The sequence below is a fragment of the Mobula hypostoma genome, chromosome 9, assembly GCF_963921235.1.
Source record: "Mobula hypostoma chromosome 9, sMobHyp1.1, whole genome shotgun sequence".
NCBI lineage: Eukaryota > Metazoa > Chordata > Chondrichthyes > Myliobatiformes > Myliobatidae > Mobula > Mobula hypostoma.
In genome coordinates, this window is record NC_086105.1 from 86,566,808 (window position 1) to 86,587,727 (window position 20,920).

The 20,920-nt window shown below is 46.1% G+C and overlaps 1 protein-coding gene across 3 annotated transcripts in view; it reads right to left on the reverse strand.

Annotated features, from left to right (window-relative positions):
* The window catches only part of mlst8 (MTOR associated protein, LST8 homolog (S. cerevisiae)), a 44,946-nt gene extending 24,888 nt beyond the window's left edge, over positions 1-20,058 (reverse strand). Inside the window, exons 1-2 of one of the 3 annotated variants that reach the window (XM_063058598.1) lie at positions 19,672-20,058; positions 8,526-8,682 (exon numbers count right to left, since the gene is read on the reverse strand). In XM_063058598.1, the coding sequence (XP_062914668.1) occupies positions 8,526-8,654 (129 nt within the window). In that variant the 5' untranslated portion in view covers positions 8,655-8,682; positions 19,672-20,058. Of the gene's footprint in view, positions 1-8,525; positions 8,683-12,802; positions 18,853-19,113; positions 19,222-19,671 lie in introns of those variants that run through there. The other 2 variants (XM_063058600.1, XM_063058599.1) reach the window with 2 other exon arrangements.
* Positions 20,059-20,920: the final 862 nt, after the last annotated feature.

Below are 20,920 nucleotides of genomic sequence, written 5' to 3' on the forward strand. Positions count from 1 at the left end.
AAGAGTTCTTGAAAGTGAGTCCAGTTCAGTAACGGGACGAGTGAAGTTCTCCCCTTTGGTTCAAGAGCCTGACTGTTCCTGAACTTGGTGGTGTGGGTCCTGAAGTTCCTGTACCTTCTCATAAGACATAGGAGCAGAAGTAGGCCATCTGGCCATTGAGTCTGCTCCGCCATTCAATCATAGGCTGATCCAATTCTTCCAGTCATCCCCACTCCCCTGCCTTCTCCCCATACCCTTGATGCCTTGTCTTATCAAGAACCTATCTATCTCTGCCTTAAATACAGCTAATGACTTGGCCTCCACAGCTGCTCGTGACAGATTCACCACCCTCTGACTGAAGTAATTTCTTTGCATCTTTGTTCCAAATGGACGTCCTTCAATACTGAAGTCAAACCCTCTTGTCCAAACTTCCCTACCATGGGAAATAACTTTGCCATATCTAATCTGTTCAAGCCTTTTAACATTCGGAATGTTTCTATGATAACTCCCCTCATTCTCCTGAACTCCAGGGAATACAGTCCAAGAGCTGCCAGTCGTTCCTCATACGGTAACCCTTTCATTCCTGGAATCACTCTCATGAATCTTCTCTGAACTCTCTCCAATGTCAGTATATTCTTTCTAAAATAAGGAGCCCAAAACTGCACACAATATTCCAAATGTGGTCTCACAAGTGCCTTATAGAGCCTCAACATCACATCCCTGCTCTTATATTCTATACCTCTAGAAATAAATGCCAACATTGCATTCGCCTTCTGCACCACCAACTCAACCTGGAGGTTAACCTTTAAGGTATCCTGCACAAGGACTCCAAGTCCCCTTGCATCTCTGCATTTTGAATTCTCTCCCCATCTAACTAATAGTCTGTCCGTTTATTTCTTCCATCAAAGTGCATGACCATACTCTTTCCAACATTGTATTTCATTTGCCACTTCTTTGCTCATTTCCCTAAACTATCGAAGTCTCTGCAGGCTCTGTTTACTCAACACTACCTGCTCCTCCACCTATCTTTGTATCATTGGCAAATTTCGCCACAAATCCATTAATCCCATAGTCCAAACCACTGGCATACATCATAAAGAGCAGCGGTCTGAACACGACCCCTGTGGAACTCCACTTGTAATTGGCAGCCAGCCAGAATAGGATCTCTTTATTCCCACTCTCTGTTTTTTGTCGATCAACCAATGCTCCACGCATGCTAGCAACTTCCCTGTAATTCCCTGGGCTTTTATCTTGCTAAGCAGCCTCATGTGTGGCACCTTGTCAAAGACCTTCTGAAAATCCAAGTACACCACGTACACTGCATCTCCTTTGTCCACCCTGCTTGTGATTTCCTCAAAAAATTGCAGTGGGTTAGTCATTAGGTTTTTTGACTTCTCCAGTGCGTTCAACACTATCCGCCCTGCTCTGCTGGGGCAGAAGCTGACAGCGATGCAGGTGGATGCTTTCCTGGTGTCATGGATTCTTGATTACCTGACTGGCAGACCACAGTACGTGTGCTTGCAACACTGTGTGTCCGACAGAGTGATCAGCAGCACTGGGGCTCCACAGGGGACTGTCTTGTCTCCCTTTCTCTTCACCATTTACACCTCGGACTTCAACTACTGCACAGAGTCTTGTCATCTTCAGAAGTTTTCGGATGACTCTGCCATAGTTGGATGCATCAGCAAGGGAGATGAGGCTGAGTACAGGGCTACGGTAGGAAACTTTGTCACATGGCGTGAGCAGAATTATTTGCAGCTTAATGTGAAAAAGACTATGGAGCTGGTGGTAGACCTGAGGAGAGCTAAGGTACTGGTGACCCCTGTTTCCATCCAGGGGGTCAGTGTGAACATGGTGGAGGATTACAAGTACCTGGGGATACAAATTGACAATAAACTGGACTGGTCAAAGAACACTGAGGTTGTCTACAAGAAGGCTCAGAGCCGTCTCTATTTCCTGAGGAGACTGAGGTCCTTTAACATCTGCCGGACGATGCTGAGGATGTTCTACGAGTCTGTGGTGGCCAGTGCTATCATGTTTGCTGTTGTGTGCTGGGGCAGCAGGCTGAGGGTAGCAGACACCAACAGAATCAACAAACTCATTCGCAAGGCCAGTGACATTGTAGGGATGGAACTGGACTCTCTCACGGTGGTGTCTGCAAAGAGGATGCTGTCTAAGTTGCATGCCATCTTGGTCAATGTCTCCCATCCACTACATAATGTACTGGGTGGGAACAGGAGTACATTCAGCCAGAGACTCATTCCACCGAGATGCAGCACAGAGCATCATAGGAAGTCATTCCTGCATGTAGCCATCAAACTTTACAACTCCTCCCTTGGAAGGTCAGACACCCTGAGCCAATAGGCTGGTCCTGGACTTACTTCATAATTTACTGGCATAATTTACATATTACTATTTAACTATTTATGGTTCTATTACTATTTATTATTTATGGTGCAACTGTAACGAAAACCAATTTCCCCTGGGATCGATAAAGTATGACTATGACTATGACTATGCAGGACTTTCCTTTCAGGAAACCATGCTGGCTTTGGCCTATCTTGTCATGTGCCTTCAGGTACTCCATAATCTCATTCCTAACAATTGATTCCAGCAACTACCTAACCACTGATGTCAGGCTAACAGGTCTATAGTTCCCTTTCTGCTGCCTCCCACCCTTCTTAAATGGCGGAGTAACATTTGCAATTTTCCAGTCATCCAGTACAATGCCAGAATCTATCGATTCTTGAAAGATCATCGTTAATGCCTCCACAATCTCTCCAGCTACTTCCTACAGAACCCGAGGGTGCATTCCATCAGGTCCAGGAGATTTATCCACCCTCAGACCATTAAGCTTCCTGAGCACCTTCACAGTCGTAATTTTCACTGCACACACTTCACTTCCCTAACGCTCTTGAATGTCTGGTATACTGCAAGTGTCTTCCACTGTGAAGACTGATGCAAAATACGCATTCAGTTCCTCTGCCATCTCTGCATCTCTCATTACAATACTTCCAGCATCATTTTCTATTGGTCCTATATCTACCCTCAACTCTCTTTTACCCTTTATATACTTTAAAAGCTTTTAGTATTTTCTTTGATATTAGTTGCCAGCTTCCTTTCATAATTCATCTTTTCCTCCCTAATGGCCTTCTTAGTTTCCTTTAGTAAGTTTTGAAAAGCTTCCTAATCCTCCATCTTGCCACTAGCTTTGGCTTCATTGTATGCCCTCTCCTTTGCTTTTACTTTGGCTCTGACTTCACTTGTCAGCCTTGGTAGTGTCCTTCTTCCCTTTAAAAAAGTCTTATTTGGAATATATCTGTCTTGTACTTCCCTCATTTTTCGCAGAAACTCCAGCTGTTGCTGCTCTGCGGGAGGAGGAGAGAGCAGCACGCTGCACATGCACAGCCCTCCAGTGAAAATGATATCGTATCCGTTAAATAGGGGCCGAGGACAATTCTGATTTGATGGAGACAGGCGTGAAAGCACAGAGGAACATCTGGAGAAACTTCTGAAACGCCAGTTCGCTGCTGTTGTTACTGTGCAATCGAGAATCTTCCGGAGGGAAGGCCTCAAAATCCCCGGCTTTGCCTGCTGTTGGCGACCGAGATTGAGGTCGAATCGTTCAGATAGAGATGGTGCTTGGTACTCTGTGTCGGAGAGCATATCGGAGGCTCGAAGTTTTGGGACGACTCAGAGTCGGACTGTGGTCGCCCGTCTGCGTGAGATGTGGGACATTTGAGAGACTTTGAACTTTTTACTGTGCTCATGGACTGTTCTTCATCAAGTTATGGTATTGTTGCACTGTTATAACTATATGTTGTAATTATGTAGTTTTGTTAGTTTTTTCAGTCTTGGTCTGTCCTGTGTTTTGTGATATCACACCGGAGGAAATATTGTATCATTTCTTACTGCATGCATTACTAAATGACAATAAAAGAGGACTATGTGTCTTCATAATCTAATCTGCTGTCTTTCCTGCTGGTGTCTCTTTCCAGTCAACTATGGCCAATTTCCCTCTCATGCCATTGTGATTTAATTTCTCCTTCTCAGATTTCAAAATGAACTCAATTATATTGTGATCACTGTTCTGCAAAGGTTCCTTAACGTTAAGCTCTCTTATCACTTCCGGATCATTGCACAACACCCAATCCAGCACAGCCGATCCCCTAGTGGACACAACAAAAAGCAACAATTGCCTTTCTGACACACCTTTTCTACTTCTTGCTGTAATTTGTAATCCACATCCTGGCTGCTGTTTGGAGGCTTGTATATAACTGCCATTAGGGTCCTTTTACCCTTGCCATTTCTTAACTCAACCCATAGAGACTCTACACCATCCAATCTTATGTCATCCCTTTCTAATGATTTAATATTATTTCTTATATACAGAGCCACACCACCTCCTGCCTACTAACCTATCTTTCTGATACACTGTATATCCTTGGACGTTCAGCTCCCAATGGCAGCCATCCTTTAGCCAAGTTTCAGAAATGGCCATAATGTCATACTTGCCAATCTGTAGCTGAATTTCAAGACCGTCCATTTTATTTCTTATGCTGTGTGCATTCAAATACAACACTTTCAGTCCAGTATTTGTTGCTTTCTGTTTTAACTGCACCACGCCTCTATTGCCCTGTAACTCATCCCACTGGCTGTGATTATGCTTCACCGCCTGCCTGTCCTTTTTATCACCTCTGTTGCACACCATCTTTGATTTATTTCTGTTTTCCCCTTTCCTCAGCCCTATCACTCTCGTTGCTATCCCCCTATCAAATTAGTTTAAACCCTCCAGCGCTATTAAATGTGCCTGCTAAGATATTGGACCCCTTTGGGTTCAGGTGTAACCTGTCCTTTTTGTACAGGCTGTACCTCCTCCAAAAGAGGCCCCAATGATCCAGGAACCCAAAGCCCTGCCTCCTACACCAGTCTCTCAGCCACGCATTAATATGCCTGATCATGCTATTCTTGTGCTCGTTAGCACGTGGTACAGATAGCAATCCTGAGATTACTACCCTGAAGGTCCTGCTTTTCAGCTTCCTACCTAACTCCCTGAATTCTCACTTCAGGACCTCCTCCCTTTTTCTACCTATGTCATTGGTACCAACGTGTGCCAAGACTTCTGGCTGTTCACCCTCTCCCTTCAGAATACTCTGCACCCAATCCGAGACATCCCATACCCTGGCACCTGGGAGGCAACACATTACGTGGGCATCTGAATCAGGCTGACAGAACCTCCTGTCTGTTCCCCTCACTATGGAATCCCCCATGACTACCGCATTCCTCATATTCCTCTTTCTCTTCTGCACCACTGAATCCCCAATGACTACCGCATTCCTCATCTTCTTCTCTCCCTTCTGCACCACGGAACCAGGCTCAGTGCCAGAGACCCGATCGCCTTGGTCATCCTCTGTCAGGTCACCTCCCTCAACATCATCCAAAATGAGATAATGATTACTGAGGGGAATGGCCATAGAGGTGCTCTCTACTACCTGAGCTCTTCCCTTCCCTGACACTCACCCACTTATCTAACTCCTGCAGCCTCAGGGTGACAAACTCCCTGTAGCTCCTATCTGTCTCCTGTTCACTTTCCCTAATAAGCTGTAGGTCATCAAGTCACAGCTCCAGATCCCTAACATGGTATCTCAGTAGCTGCATCTTGGTGCACCTGGGACAGATGTGGCCATCTGGGAGGCTGGAAAAATCCCAGGATTCCCACATCTGGCATCCAGAGCAAAGTACTAACCCTACAGACATGTTCTCTATTCCTCAAAAAAATGCAGTTTGTTATGCACATCAACAACTAACTTGAGAGGGTACAGTTTTAAGGTGCTTGGAAGTAGGTACAGAGTGGATGTCAGAGGTAAGTTTTTTTTTTAAAAACGCAGAGAGTGGTGAGTGCATGGAATGGGCTCCTGGCGACTGTGGTGGAGGTAGATACACTAGGGTCTTTTAAGAGGCTGCTGGATAGGTACATGGAGCTTAGAAAAACAGAGGGCTATGGGTAATCCTAGGCAATTTCAAAAGTAAATAGTAAGTATTTGTTCAGCACAGCATTGTGGGCTGAAGGGCCTGTATTGTGCTATAGGTTTTCTATGCTTCTAACTGACAAGTAAATGCAGAAGGCAACATTCGTAAGTTTGCAGATGACACAAAAAAAAGAGATGTGGTTGAGTGACAAGAATAGTGTTAGGCTACAAAACGATATTAATCAGTTGGTAAAACAGGCAGAGCAACGGCACATGGAATTTAATTCAGACAAGTGTCATGTATTTGTTTTTTTTTGGGAGGGGGGTTGTCTACTAAGTGTAGGATATATACCATGAATGGAAGAAAGAGATCCTGCTGTACAATTTCATAGATCCCTAACGGTTACAGCATATGTAGACAAGGTGGTTTAAAAAAAAGTTTACAAGATGCTTGCCTTCATTAGCCAGGGCATAGAATATAAGAGCAGGGAGGACTTGATAAAATTTTGGTTGGACCACAGCTGGAACATTGTGTGCAGACCTAATTGCCACACTACAGAGAGGATATGATCATACTGGAGTGGATGCAGCAGAAATTTACCAGGATGTTGTCTGGTATGGAGAGTTATAAGAAAATAAATAAGTTGAGTTTGGTTTTTTTGAGAGCAGAGGAAGCTGAGGGGACACCTGACAGATACACAAAATTGAATAGGGTTGATGGTAGGAAACTTTTCTTCATGGCATAGATGTTGATGAGTAGTGGGCATAGGTTTAATGTGAGGATTTAGGAGGTTTACAGCAGATCTGAGACATAATTTTTTTCAACCAGGGGTGGGTACAATCCTGTACACACTGCCTGGTGGTGGTAACAGGTTCTCCCTCTCCTCAACATTTCAGAGTCCACACAGCAGGGCAAAGTAAGCTAAAGACCAAGTACTGGTTAATGGGATCAATTGTGATCCTCTTACTCCACAAAGAAATGAAATGTTGAAAATCTGAAAATGAACAGAATGTTATAAATTTAACATAAATCACCATACAGCTGGATCTATATAATTTGACAAAAGAGTAAGCACACAATTCAGCTTGATCTGTAGAGTTGCTGTTCATGCAATCAGTCAGCCTTAGAGTTGACAAATCAGAATATATTTATTACCAGTAAATACCATGGATAGCATCTCAGAAGGGTGATCACAAACATTCCTACGAGTCTTGAGCATGAAACCTAGACTGACAGTCCACAGAATAAGTACACTGCTTTCAATATAGTGTAGGGAAGTGTATGGCCATGCATTTTGCCAGAAGGAATACAGGCATAGACTATTTTCCAAATGGGGAGAAAATTCAAAAATCAGAGGTGCAAAGGGACTTGGGAGTTGCTGTGCAAGATTCCCTAAAGGTTAACTTGGTTATTGGTGGTAATGGAAATGCAATGTTAGCATTCATTTTGAGAGGACTAGAATACGAGAGCAAGGATGTGATGCTGAGGCTTTATAAGGCATTAGTCAGACCATACAGAGTACTGTGAACAGTTTTAGGCCGTCCAAGAAAAGATGTGCTGGCATTGGAGAGGGTCCAGAGGAGGATCACGAGAATGATTCCAGAATTGAAAGGGTTAACATATGAAGAGTGTTTGATGGCTCTGGGACTGTACTCATTGGAGTTTAGAAGAATGGGGGGGGGAGGGGTTCTCATCGAAACCTCTCGAATATTGAAGGGTCTAGATAAAGTGGATGTGGAGAGGATGTTGAGGGACATCCATTTAGAACAGAGATGAGAAGGAATTAGCCAGAGGGTTGTGTATCTGTGGAATTCGTTGCTGTGGAGGCCAAGTCACTGGGTATATTTAAAATGGAGATTGATAGGATCTTGTTTGGTCAGGGCATTAAAGGATACAGGGAGAAGGCAGGAGAATGAGGTGAGAGAGATAACAAATCAGCCATGATGGAATGGCGAAGCAGACTCAATGGGCCAAATGGCCTAATTCTGCTTCTATATCTTCTGGTCTTTATGGAATATGAGTGAATACTGTGCTGTCAGAAATGATGAACTCTATATTACAAACTACCCCCCCCACACTCCACAACTCCCCGCAAGTTTAGTGTAAAGGGTTTGAGAGGAAAGCAGATGATTTCCTAAGCAACACCGTAGTGAAGTTAGTGGATCTACTGTCTCCCATCTCCAGTGACCAAGGTTCAATTCTTACCATCAGTACTGTCTGTGTGGAGTTTGCACATCCTCCCTGTGACTGTGAAGGTTTCCCCCTTCATCCCAAGGATATGAAGGCAGGTAGATTAATTAGCCACTGTGAATTGCCCCTTGTGTGAAAGTGAGTGGTTGAATCTAATGGGAGCAGATGGGAATGTTGGGTAAATGAAATGGCATTCATGTGGGATTGGTATAAATGGCAGATGTTTGATGTTATGTGGACTCGATGGGCTGAACAGTTTATTTCTGTGCCATATGACTATGATTTCTTCTTTGAATTTAACCAAATTAAACCAATTGCACATTTATCTAACTACAGTTTGCTGGACCATGAAAAAAGTAATTTGCTGAGATGAACTTCAAGGATACGGAGTCCTGATGCTGTACGGTGCGGGTGCAGATCCCACTGTGTGCCTGCCAGAAGCGAACGGTATGATCGTAACCAGCAGTGGCCAAGATGACAGGGTCGCTGCCCACAGTGCCTGGACTTGTGTTCATGGTGTCACCCTGTGTAGATAACTCACACCTGTAATCAGAAATGAAATTAGCATGGCCAATAAGGCTGCTGCTGTCACAGTCTTTAAAGAAACAACAAAGGTTTGTCACATGCTCATCAAAACATACAGTGAAATGCATTGTTTGCGTCAATGGCCAACACAATCCGAGAATTGTGCTGCGGGCTGCCCACAGGTGTCACCATGCTTCTGGCACCAATTTAGCATGCCCACAACTCACTAATATTAACCATATGTATTTGGAATGTAAAACACTTGTGCTAATTGCTATGTTACTGAGCCACCCGCTAACATTGCCAGCTTTAGCCAGTGTGATAGCACAATGGCAAAATACTGGACCACAAATTATGTCCCCATCACTGAAAATAATTAAAGTGAACTTACTACCAAATGGATAAGTACAGCTGCTGAATGCTGGGAAAATGCCAATGTGATCATGTAACCATAGCAACCAACCAGCCTGTCACTCTGCAGACAGCTCGGTCTCTCTCTCCCTCCTTCCTCTTCCCCAATCTCTGTTTCTCTGCCTCCCTCAACCTCCTCCACCGCCACTCACCTCTCCCCCTCCCACCAGCACCCACACACTTTATCTCCATCCCCTACGCTGAAACCTCTCTCAACCCTTCCTCTGTCACCCCCTCCCACTCCTTTACCCATTTGTCTTTTTTCTCTTCCCTGTTCTACTCATCCCAAATGCCCCTCTCCACTCTCCTTCCAACATCCTCCCTCGTCCCCAATTGCCAACATACCATTTTCCTTCCTCAAATCTCACTTTCCCCCTCACTGCCCAGCACCTCCAAACCTCCCTAACCCCAACACCCGTCTCTGAATCCCTTCCTGCCTCTCCTTCCCACGCCAATCTCAACTCACTGACTCCCCTTTCCCTCACACATCCTTATCACCTGCTCTCTTCAACCCCTCCCTCCCCCACCATGCCGTCACTACTCACTGCCCCTCCCCACCTCCCTCTCAACACACTCTTCCTTACTCATATATGTAACATATCACGTAACGGTCACAGTTTGAGGATAGAGGGGAAGCCTTTTAGGTCCGAGATTAGGAAAAACTTCCTCACACAGAGAGTGGTGAATCTGTGGAATTCTCTGCCACAGGAAACAGTTGAGGCCAGTTCATTGGCTATATTTAAGAGGGAGTTAGATATGGCCCTTGTGGCTATGGGGGTCAGGGGGTATGGAGAGAAGGCAGGTACAGGGTTCTGAGTTGGATGATCAGCCATGATCATAATAAATGGCGGTGCAGGCTCTAAGGGCTGAATGGCCTACTCCTGCACCTATTTTCTATGTTTCTATGTTTCTACATACAAGATATAGGAGCAGAATTAGGCCATTCAGCCCATCATTTCTGCTCCACCATTTGATCCTGGCTGATTTATTATCCCTCAACCCCATTCTCCCCATAATCTTTTACTAATCTGATGTAGTGAGAGAGAGACCGCTGCAAAGTGGGACCCATTTGGAAAGAACAAGTCTTATCAGGAGTGAGTTTTATTTGAGCCAACAAAAAGGGAGGTGTAAGCGGAGGCCAGTGCTAGGGAAGGAGGCTTTGGCAAGAATCAGCTTGGGCAAGCACAGGCAGAGGTTCTAAGTATGTTCTAGCAAGTTTTCTTTTCTCTTTCTTTGTCTGTTAGTGCATGGCTATGAGAATGGGTCCAGAGTTAGTGATATGTTCTTTGTTTTATGTGAGATGTGGAAACTCTGGGAGACCTCCGGTCTCCCTGATAACTACAGTCACATGAAGTGAATCGAGCTGCACCTCCTGAAAGACTATATTAAGGAAATGAAGCTACAGCTCAATGACCTTTGGGAAAATGACACGGTAGACAGGAACTACAGGGAGGCAGCCACCCCCAAGTTGCAGGAGGCAGGGATCAGAAGAGAAGAAGGGAATAGGCAGCCTGTGCAGAGTACCACTGTGACCATTCCGATTCCCCTCAATAATAAGACGACGACTTTAGATACTGTTTGTGGACGGCGAGAGGGGGTGCAACCTATCAGGGAGAAGCTGCAGCAAGTAAATTTCTGGCACGGAGAATGGCTCTGTGGCTCAGAAAGGAAGGTGGAGAAAAGGAGTTCAGTTGTGATAGGGGATTCCATAGTTAAATGAGCAGACAGGAGACAGGCGAGGACGAGAAAGTGACATCCAAATGGTATTTTGCCTCCCAGATCCAGGGTCTGGGATGTCTCTGTTCAGGTCCAGAGAATTCTAAAGAGGGAGGGTGAATAGCCGTTAGTCGTGGTACATATTGGTACCAACCACATATGTTAGAAAAGGGAGGAAGTCCTGAAAAGAGAATATAGGGAGTTAGGTAGAAAGCTGAAAAGCAAGACATTCAGGTAATAAACTCTGGATTGCTGCCTATGTCACCCACTACAGAGGACAAGAATAGGACCATTTGGCAGATGAATATGTGGCTGAGAAATTGATGCAGAGTTTCAGATTTCTGGATCATTGGGATCTCTTCTAGGAAAGGTATCATCTGTACAAAAACTATGGGTTACACCTGAAATCCGAAAGGGGCCAATATCCTCATAGGCAGGTTTGCTGGAGCTGTTGGGGAGGGTTTAAACTAATGTGGCGGGGGATGGGAACAAGAGTGATAAGGATGAGGATGGGGCAGTTGGTATAGTGGATGCAGTGCATAGTGAAACTGTGAGGAAGGACAGGCAGATGATAGGGATGAGTTGAAGTGTAATACGGGGACAAAAATCAAAAAGGTGATGAATACAGGACTGAAGATGTTGTATTTGAATGCAATGCAGGTTGCCAAAGAGGATGGAGTGGCTCTGTTGGTAAAAACATGAATCCAATCCTTACACAGAAGTGACATAGGATCAGATGATATAAAATCCTTGTGGGCAGAGTTAAGAAACTGCAAGGGTAAAAAGACACTGATGGGTGTTATATACAGGGCTCCAAACATTAGCCAAGATGTGGGATACAAATTACAATAGGAGATAGAAAAAACATATAATAATGGCAATGTTACAATAATCATAGAGGCTTTTTCAGGTAGATTGGGAAAATCAGGTTGGTGCTGGATCAGAAGATAGGGAATTTGCAGAATGCCCATGAGATGGCTTTTTAGAGCAGTTTCTGGTTGAGCCTGGCAGTGATCATAACATGACAGAATCCATCCTACAATTTAAGAGGGAGAAGCTAAAATCAAATGTATCAGTATTACAGTGGAGTAAAGGGAATTAGAGGCACGAGGGGAGCTGGCCAAAGTTGATTGGAAGGGGACACTAACACGGATGATAGCAGAACAGCAGTGGCTGGAGTTTCTGGGGGAAATTTAGAAGGCGCAGGGTAAATACGTCCTACAGATATGTCCTAGAGATGAAGAAGTATTCTAAAAGGAGGATGCGGCAAATGTGACTGACAAGGGAAGTCAAAGACAGCATAAAAGCAAAAGAGAGGGCATATAGTAAGGAGGGGTTTGGCAAGCTTTTAAAAACCAACATAAGGCAACTTTAAAAAAAAGCCACAAGGAGAGAAAAGATGAAATAGGATGGTAAGCTAGTCAATAATATAAACAAGTATACCAAAACTTTGTTCAGAAGTAATGAATATGAGAGAGGGGAAGGTGGCCATCTATAATTTTGCTGATGGTACATTTGTTATTGGCAGAATCTCAAGAGATGAGAGGGTGTGCAGGAGCGAGGTACACCACCTAGTTGAGTGGTTTGCAGCTACAACCTTGCACTCAATGCCAGTACGACCAAAGAGTTGATTGCTAACTTCATAAAAACTAGTACGAGGGAACACGACCCAATCCTCATAGAGGGATCAGAAATGGAGAGAGTGAGCAACTTCAAGTTCATGGGTGTCAAGATCTCTGAGGATCTAACCTGGTCTCAACATATCGATGCAGACATAAAGAAGGCAAGATAGTGGATATACTTCATTACAAGTTTGGGGAGATTTGGTTTGTCACCTAAAACACTTGAAAACTTCTACAAATGTTTCAAGAGCATTCTGACAGGCTGCAACACTGTCTGATAAGGACAGGGAAGGGAGTGTGTGTACTGCACAAGATCGAAGGAAGCTACAGAAAGATATAAAATTAGTCAGCTCCATCACAGGTACGAGCCTCGGTAGTATCCAAAATACCTTCAAGAAGCAGTGCCTCAGATAGGTGGTGTCTGTTATCAAGGGCCCGCACGACCCAGGTCACGCCTCTTCCCAGTGTACCAGACCATCAGCACCCTAAAGAAGTACACTCGCAGGGTGCTTTCTTCGCCACTGCAGAATTTATTTGAGCATCGCTGACAAAAGTCTCTCGGAAGTTTTGTCAACACATCCAGGTGAGCACATAGGGAGATAACATACATGACCACTGCTACTCTGCCTTCCCCAATGCTTACAAAGCATTCCTCTGTCTACCACTTGGAAAATCTGATCATTCCTCCATCCTGCTTCTACCCAGGTACAGGCAGAAGCTGAAACAAAAGGCGGCCATAGTTAAAACCGTCCACTGTTGGTCTGACCAATCAGTCTCTATGATACAGAGCTGCTTTGATGACATCAACTGGAATGACTTTGGTGATGAGGATCTCTCCGAGTTCACAGAAGGGGTCACAAGCTTCATCCAGAAGTGCACCAAGGACGTTGTCCCCCAAAAATCGGTCAGGGTCTATCCAAACCAGAAATCCTGGATCAACAGTTCCGTGCATGCTGCACTCACCACACGAGACTGAGCTTTCGCCACCAGTAACCACCAGGAACTTGAGAAATGCAGCTATAATCTATGCAAAGTAATCAAGGCAGCAAAACAATACAGGGACAAGATCCAGAAACAACTCTCCACCAACAACACACACAGCTTATGGCAAGGTCTGCACATCATTGCAGACTTCAAAGCTTAAACGCAGTGGTACTGCCAAGATCACTGCCTCTCTCCCAGATGAGCTAAACCTTTTTTATGATTGGATTGATGTCGACAACACTGAGCCCCCGAGGAGAGCTGCACCTTGGACATCACTGAGGCTGAAGCATGCAGGTGTTTCCAACAGGACCGGACAGACGGGATCCCAGGGTGGGTACTCAAAGTGCGCGGCACAACTGGCTGGTGTGCTTGCAGACATGTTTAATCTCTCCCTCTCCCAGTGTAGAGTGCTCTCCTCCTTCAAAGCATCCATCATTGTCCCTGTACCTGAAAAGACCAAGGTAACATGTCTGAAGGACTGGCGTCCTGTCGCACTCACCTCAATAAGCAAATGCTTTGAGAGGCTGGTAAAGGATTACATCTGCAGCACGCTACCACCCACATTGGACTCCCTACAATTTGCCTACCGACACAACCGATTGACAGATGACACAATAGCCACTGCTCTACACACCATCCTTACACACCTGGAGAGGAGGGATGTTTATGTGAGAATGCAGTTCTTGGACTACAGCTCAACATTCAACACCATAATTTCCTTCAGGCTTGATGAAGCTCAGAGACCTCAGCCTTCACCCTGCCTTGTGCAGCTGGATCCTGGGCTTCCTGTAAGATTTCCTGCAGATGGTAAGAGTGGGCTCCCTCACCTCTGCCCCTCAACACAGGAGCCCTCCAGTGCTGTGTCCTAAGCCCCTTCCTTTACTCTCTGTACATCCATGACTGTGTCACCACCCAGAGCTCCAATCTAATTAAATTTGCAGATGATATTACATTGATTGGTCTTTCCTCAAATAACAACAAGGCAGCCTACAGAGAAGAAGTCATCACCCTGACACAGTGGTGTCAAGAAAACAACCTCTTCCTCAATGTCACAAAAACAAAGGAGTTGGTTGTGGACTACAGGAGGAACAGAGACAGGCTAACCCCTATTGACATCAATGGATCTGGGGTTGAGAGGGTGAACAGATTCAGTTCCTTGGTATACACATCACCAAGGATCTCACGTGGTCTGTACATACTGGCTGTGTGGTGAGAAAAGCACAACAATGCCTCCTTCACCTCAGACATTGAAGAAGTTTGCAACAAATGCCCAAATTCTAAGGCCTTTCTACAGGGACACAATTGAGAGCACCCTGACTGGCTGCATCACTGCCTGGTATGGGAACTGTACTTCCCTCAATCGCAGGATTCCGCAGAGAGTGGTGCGGACAGCCCAGCGCATCTGTGGAAGTGAACTTCCCATTGTTCAGGACATTTACAGTGACAGGTGTATAAAAAGAGCCCGAAGGATCAATGGGGACTCAAATCACCCCAACCACAAACTGTTCCAGCTGCTACCATCCAGGAAACAGTACCTCAGCATTAAAGCTAGGACCAACAGGTTCTGGAACAGCTTCTTCCACCAGACCATCAGACTGATTAATTCCCACTAACACAATTATATTTCTAAGCTATATTGACTGCTCTGTTGTTTATCTTAATGTACGTATTATTTATTATAAATTACAATTTGCACATTCAGATGGAGATGTAACGTAAAAATTTTTTACTCCTCATGTATGCAAGAAATAAAGTCAATTCAAATTCATTTCAAGAGAACTAGAAGAGCAAGGCTGTGATGCTGAGGCTTTATAAGGCATTGGTTAGACCGCACTTAAGAGTTTTAGGCCTTTCATCTAAGAAAATATGTGCTATTGGTTCCAGGGATGAAAAGGTTAATGCATGACGAGCATTTAACAACTCTGGGCCTGTACTCACTGGAGTTTAGAAGAATAAGATCATGAAACATAGGAGCAGAATTAGGCCATTTGGCCCATTGAGTGTGCTCCACCATTTCATCATGGCTGATCCAATTTCAACCCCAATCTCCTGCCTTCTCCCCATATCCCTTCATGTCCTGACCAATCAAGAATCTATCAACCTATGTTCCTTAAATATACATAAAGACTTGGCCCCCACAGATGCCTGTGGCAAAGAATTCCAGATTCACCATTCTGTGGCTAAATAAATTCCTCATCTCCGTTCTAAATGGACACCCCTCTATTCTGATGCTGTGTGTAAGGGGGAATCTGATAAGAATCTATTGCATATTGGAAGGCCTGGATTTAGTAGAAATGGAGAGGATGTTTTCGAGATTGAGTCCCTCCAAGATGGATTCTTGGAACAGCTTGTACTGGAGCCTACCAGAGAGAACGCAATTCTAGATTTAGTGTTGTGCAATGAACCGGATTTGATCAGGGACCTAGAGGTAAAGGAGCCATTAGGAGGTAGTGACCATAATATGATAAGTTTTACTCTACAATTTGAGAGGGAGAAGGGAAACTCGGAAGTGTCAGTATTACAGTCGAACAAAGGGAACTATGGTGCTATGAGGGATGAGCTGGCCAAAGTTCAATGGAACAATACCCCAGCAGGGATGACAGTGGAAAAGCAATGGCAAGTGTTTCTGAGAATAATGTGGAAGGTGCAGGATCAGTTCGTTCCAAAGAGGAAGAAAGATCCTAAGGGGAGTAAGGGGAGGCCGTGGCTGACAAGGGAAGTAATGGACAGTATAAAAATAAAAGGGAAGAAGTATAACATAGCAAAGACGAGTGGGAAGCCGGAGGATTGGGAAACTTTTAAAGAGCAACAGAAGGTAACTAAAAAGGCAATACGTGGAGAAAAAATGAGGTACGAAGGTAAACTAGCCAAGAATATAAAGGAGGATAGTAAAAGCTTCTTTAGGCATGTGAAAAGGAAAAAAATAGTTAAGACCAAAATTGGGCCCTTGAAGACAGAAGCGGATGAATTTATTATGGGGAACAAGGAAATGGCAGACAAGATGAACAGGTACTTTGGATCTGTCTTCACTAGGGAAGACACAAACAATCTCCCAGAAGTAATAGTTGGTGTTGGATAGTCTGCTGGGTCTGAAGGCTGATAAGTCCCCGGGACCTGATGGTCTGCATCACAGGGTACTTAAGGAGGTGGCTTTAGAAATCGTGGACGCATTGGTAATCATTTTCCAATGTTCTATAGATTCAGGATCAGTTCCTGTGGATTAGAGGGTGGCTAATGTTGTCCCTCTCTTCAAGAAGGGAGGAAGAGAGAAAATAGGGAATTATAGACCGGTTAGCCTGACGTCGGTGGTGGGAAAGATGCTGGAGTCAATTATAAAAGATTAAATTACGACACATCTGGATAGTAGTAACAGGATTAGTCCGAGTCAGCATGGATTTATGAAGGGGAAATCGTGCTCGACTAATCTTCTGGAATTTTTTGAGTATGTAACTATGAAAATGGACAAGGGAGAGCCAGTGGATGTAGTGTACCTGGATTTTCAGAAAGCCTTTGATAAAATTCCACATAGGAGATTAGTGGGCAAAATTAGGGCACATGGTATTGGGGACAGAGTACTGACATGGATTGAAAATTGGCTGGCTGACAGGAAACAAATAGCAGCGATTAACAGGTCCCTTTCGGAATGGCAGGCGGTGACCAGTGGGGTACCACAGGGTTCAGTGCTGGGACCGCAGCTACTTACAATATATATTAATGATTTAGTTGAGGGAATTAAAAGTAACATTAGCAAATTTGCCGATGACACAAAGCTGGGAGGCAGTGTGAAATGTGAGGAGGATGTTATGAGAATGCAGGGTGACTTGGACAGGCTGGGTGAGTGGGCAGATGCAGTTTAATGTGGATAAATGCGAGGTTATCCGCTGTGGTGGTAAGAATGGGAAGGCAGATTATTATCTAAATGGAGTCAAGTTAGGAAAAGGGGAAGCACAACGAGATCTAGGTGTTCATGTACATCAGTCACTGAAAGCAAGCATGCAAGTACAGCAGGCAGTGAAAAAAAGCTAATGGCATGCTGGCCTTCATAACAAGGGGAATTGAGTACAAGAGCAAAGAGGTCCTTTTGCAGCTGTACAGGGCCCTGGTGAGACCACACCTGGAGTATTGTGTGCAGTTTTGGTCTCCAAATTTGAGGAAGGACATTCTTGCTATTGAAGGAGTGCAGCGTAGGTTCACAAGGTTAATTCCGGGGATGGCGGGACTATCATCTGTCAAAAGATTGGAGTGACTGGGCTTGTATACTCTGGAATTTAGAAGGCTGAGAGAGGATCTTATTGAAACATATAAGATTATTAAGGGATTGGACATGCTGCAGGCAGGAAGCATGTTCCCACTGATGGGTGAGTCCAGAACCAGAGGCCAGAGTTTAAGAATTAGGGGTAGGCCATTTAGAACGGAGTTGAGGAAAAATTTTTTCACCCAGAGAGTGGTGGATATATGGAATGCTCTGCCCCAGAAGGCTGTGGAGGCTAAGTCTCTGGATGCTTTCAAAAAAGAGATGGATAGAACTCTTAAAGATAGTGGAATCAAAGGTTATGGGGATAAGGCAGGAACTGGATACTGATAATGGATGATCAGCCATGATCACAGTGAATGGCAGTGCTGGCTCGAAGGGCCGAATGGCCTACTCCTGCACCTATTGTCTATTGATAGTGGGCAAGTCTAGGACCAGAGTGCACAGTCACAGAATAGAGGGATGTCCATTTAGAACAGAGAGGGGAGGCATTTCTTTAACCAGAGGGTAGTGAATTTGTGGAATTCATTGCCACAGATGACTATGAAGGCCAAGTCACTGCATACGTTAAAGCAAAGGTTGATACCTGTAGTTCTTGATTAGTCAGGGTGTCAAAGGTTACAGGGTGAAGGCAGGAGAATGGGATTGAGACACATGATGGAATGGTGGAGCAGACTCGATTGGCTGAATGGCCTAATTCTGCTCCTATGTATTATGTCTAAACAATAAGCCATTAACCTCAGCTTTAAATATACTAATGACATGGCATCCACAGTCTGTGACAATGAATTCCACAGAATCACCACACACCTGGCGAAAGAAATTCCCCTTCATCTCTATTCGAATGAGAGGTCTTTCTAGTTGTCTCCACAAAAGGAAACATCCTCTCCTTGCCCACACACTCTTAGCCTCTCAGTAAGCAACATGTTTCAATGAGAACACCCCTCATTTTTTGAAACTGCAGAAGGTACAGGCCCAGAGCATCAAACGTTCCGTAATTAACTGTTTCATTACAGTATCATTCTCGTTAACCTCCTTAGACTCTCCAATGCTAGCAGATCCCTTTCATGTAAGAGGGCTAAAATTGCTCACAAACCTCCAAGTGTGGCCTGACCACTCCTCTTTCCTCTCTACCCTATTAAATCCTACATCCCTCATTTCATTCTCCCTCCTTCCAAACGCTTCCCTTCACCCTACCTCACTTGCCTTTCCTCTCATTTCCCCACTCCCTCCCCACTTCTCTCCTCACCCACTCCCCATTACTCCTATTCCCAACCCTTCCCCCTCCCCAACTTGCTTCACCATTCTCTCACGACTCCCCTTCCCTCAGTGTCCTCGACAATTCTCACAACCATTCTCCTTCCCCCTCCACTCTCCTTCGCCAACCCTCCGCACTACTACCCCTCTCGCCCACCCCAAGTCTCTCCCCTATTCCCCGGTATGAATTTCCCACCATTCACCCACCAGCGAATCCTGGTCCGTGCTACTAAACCATCCGGCCTGCCACCACGACTGGGAACTATCGGCCGGCCTGAGCGGTGAGCTCCGTTCTCCTCTGCACCCTGACTCCCTCCGGTCCCCCCCAGCCACACCACCTCTCTGCCCTGGGCTTCATTCAACGAATGGCGTAGTCGGGACCTTGTGGGAAATGTCTGCAACTGTCAGTGATAGCATGAGCTGTTTAAACAACATCATTATTCATCGTCAGGATGTTCCCAATGATCTAGATCTGGATGCTTCCCCGGATATGTCTGACACCACCACACTCCCTCCTTCAGTCGCCCACTCCCGTATCCACTACTTTTTTTGTAAGCTTTTTCGTTGATGGGCATTAGAGTTTACTTATCAGGCCTTGATACAACCAGTCAGGATACTCTCCACTATGCATCGAGAGAAGTTTTAGATGACACGCCGAATCTGCGCAAATGACTAAGAAGGCAGAGGCGCCACCATGCCGGTGTTGTAATCGCACCGACATGTCCCAGGACAAATGATAACGCCAAGGAATTTAAAGTTACTTACCTCCAATCCCCTGATGATGATGAAGACTAGCTCCGTGTTCAAGATAATTTCAATAAGCAGAACGGGGAAATAGGTGGTAGGTGCAATACAACAGACAGGGTGAATTTCATTTCAATGTTGGAAGAAACAGAGAGGCAGAGTGTCAGTGATCTGTTCCTGCTCCAACCGTCCGTGCTTGAGAACGCCTATGTCCCCGATGCATTCTAGTTACAGTTTTTACTAGAACATGGCAGCAAAACTATGCAAGCATTCCATTCATCGTCGGTAGTTTCTATGTTGTGAAACGGCAGTAGAAGTTAGCAGAAAGCTGAGTGGGTGAGGGGGAGCCAGTTTCAGGATGCACAGCTATCTTCCCGAGTGCTGTAGGGAGGGAACAGAAGACACGGAGAGAAAACGGGAAGGGGGAAGGGGAGGGAGGGGAAGGGGGAAGGGGAGGGGAAGGGGGAAGGGGGAAGGGGAGGGGGAGGGGGAAGGGGGAAGGGGTGGGGAAGGGGGTAGGGGGAAGGGGGAAGGGGGAAGGGGGGGAGGGGAAGGGGGGGGAGGGGAAGGGGGAAGGGGAGGGAGGGGAAGGGGGAAGGGGGAAGGGGGAAGGGGAGGGAGGGGAAGGGGGAAGGGGAGGAGGGGGAAGGGGGAAGGGGAGGGAGGGGAAGGGGGAAGGGGAGGGAGGGGGAAGGGGGAAGGGGAGGGAGGGGAAGGGGGAAGGGGAGGGAGGGGAAGGGGGAAGGGGAGGGAGGGGAAGGGGGAAGGGGAGGGAGGGGAAGGGGGAAGGGGAGGGAGAGAGAGGAGGGAGATCCAAAAGGCGAAGGAGGGGAGAGGGGAGGAAGGAGGGGAGAGGGGAGGAAGGAGGGGAGGGGAGAGGGGAAGGAGGGGAGGGGAGAGGGGAGGGAGGAGGGGAGAGAGGAGGGGGGAAGGGAGGAGGGGAGAGAGGAGGGGGGAAGGGAGGAGGGGAGAGAGGAGGGGGGAGGGGAGGGAGGAGAGGGGAGGGGAGGGAGGAGGGGAGAGAGGAGGGGGGAGAGAGGAGGGGGGAGGGGAGAGGGGAGGGGAGGGAGGAGGGGAGAGAGGAGGGGGGAGAGAGGAGGGGGGAGGGGAGAGAGGGGGAGAGAGGAGGGGGGAGGGGGAGGGAGGGGGGAGAGAGAGAGAGGAGGGAGATCCAAAAGGCGAAGGAGGGGAGAGGGGAGTAAGGAGGGGAGAGGGGAGGGAGGAAGGAGGGGAGAGGGGAGGGAGGAGGGGAGAGGGGAGAGGGGAGGGA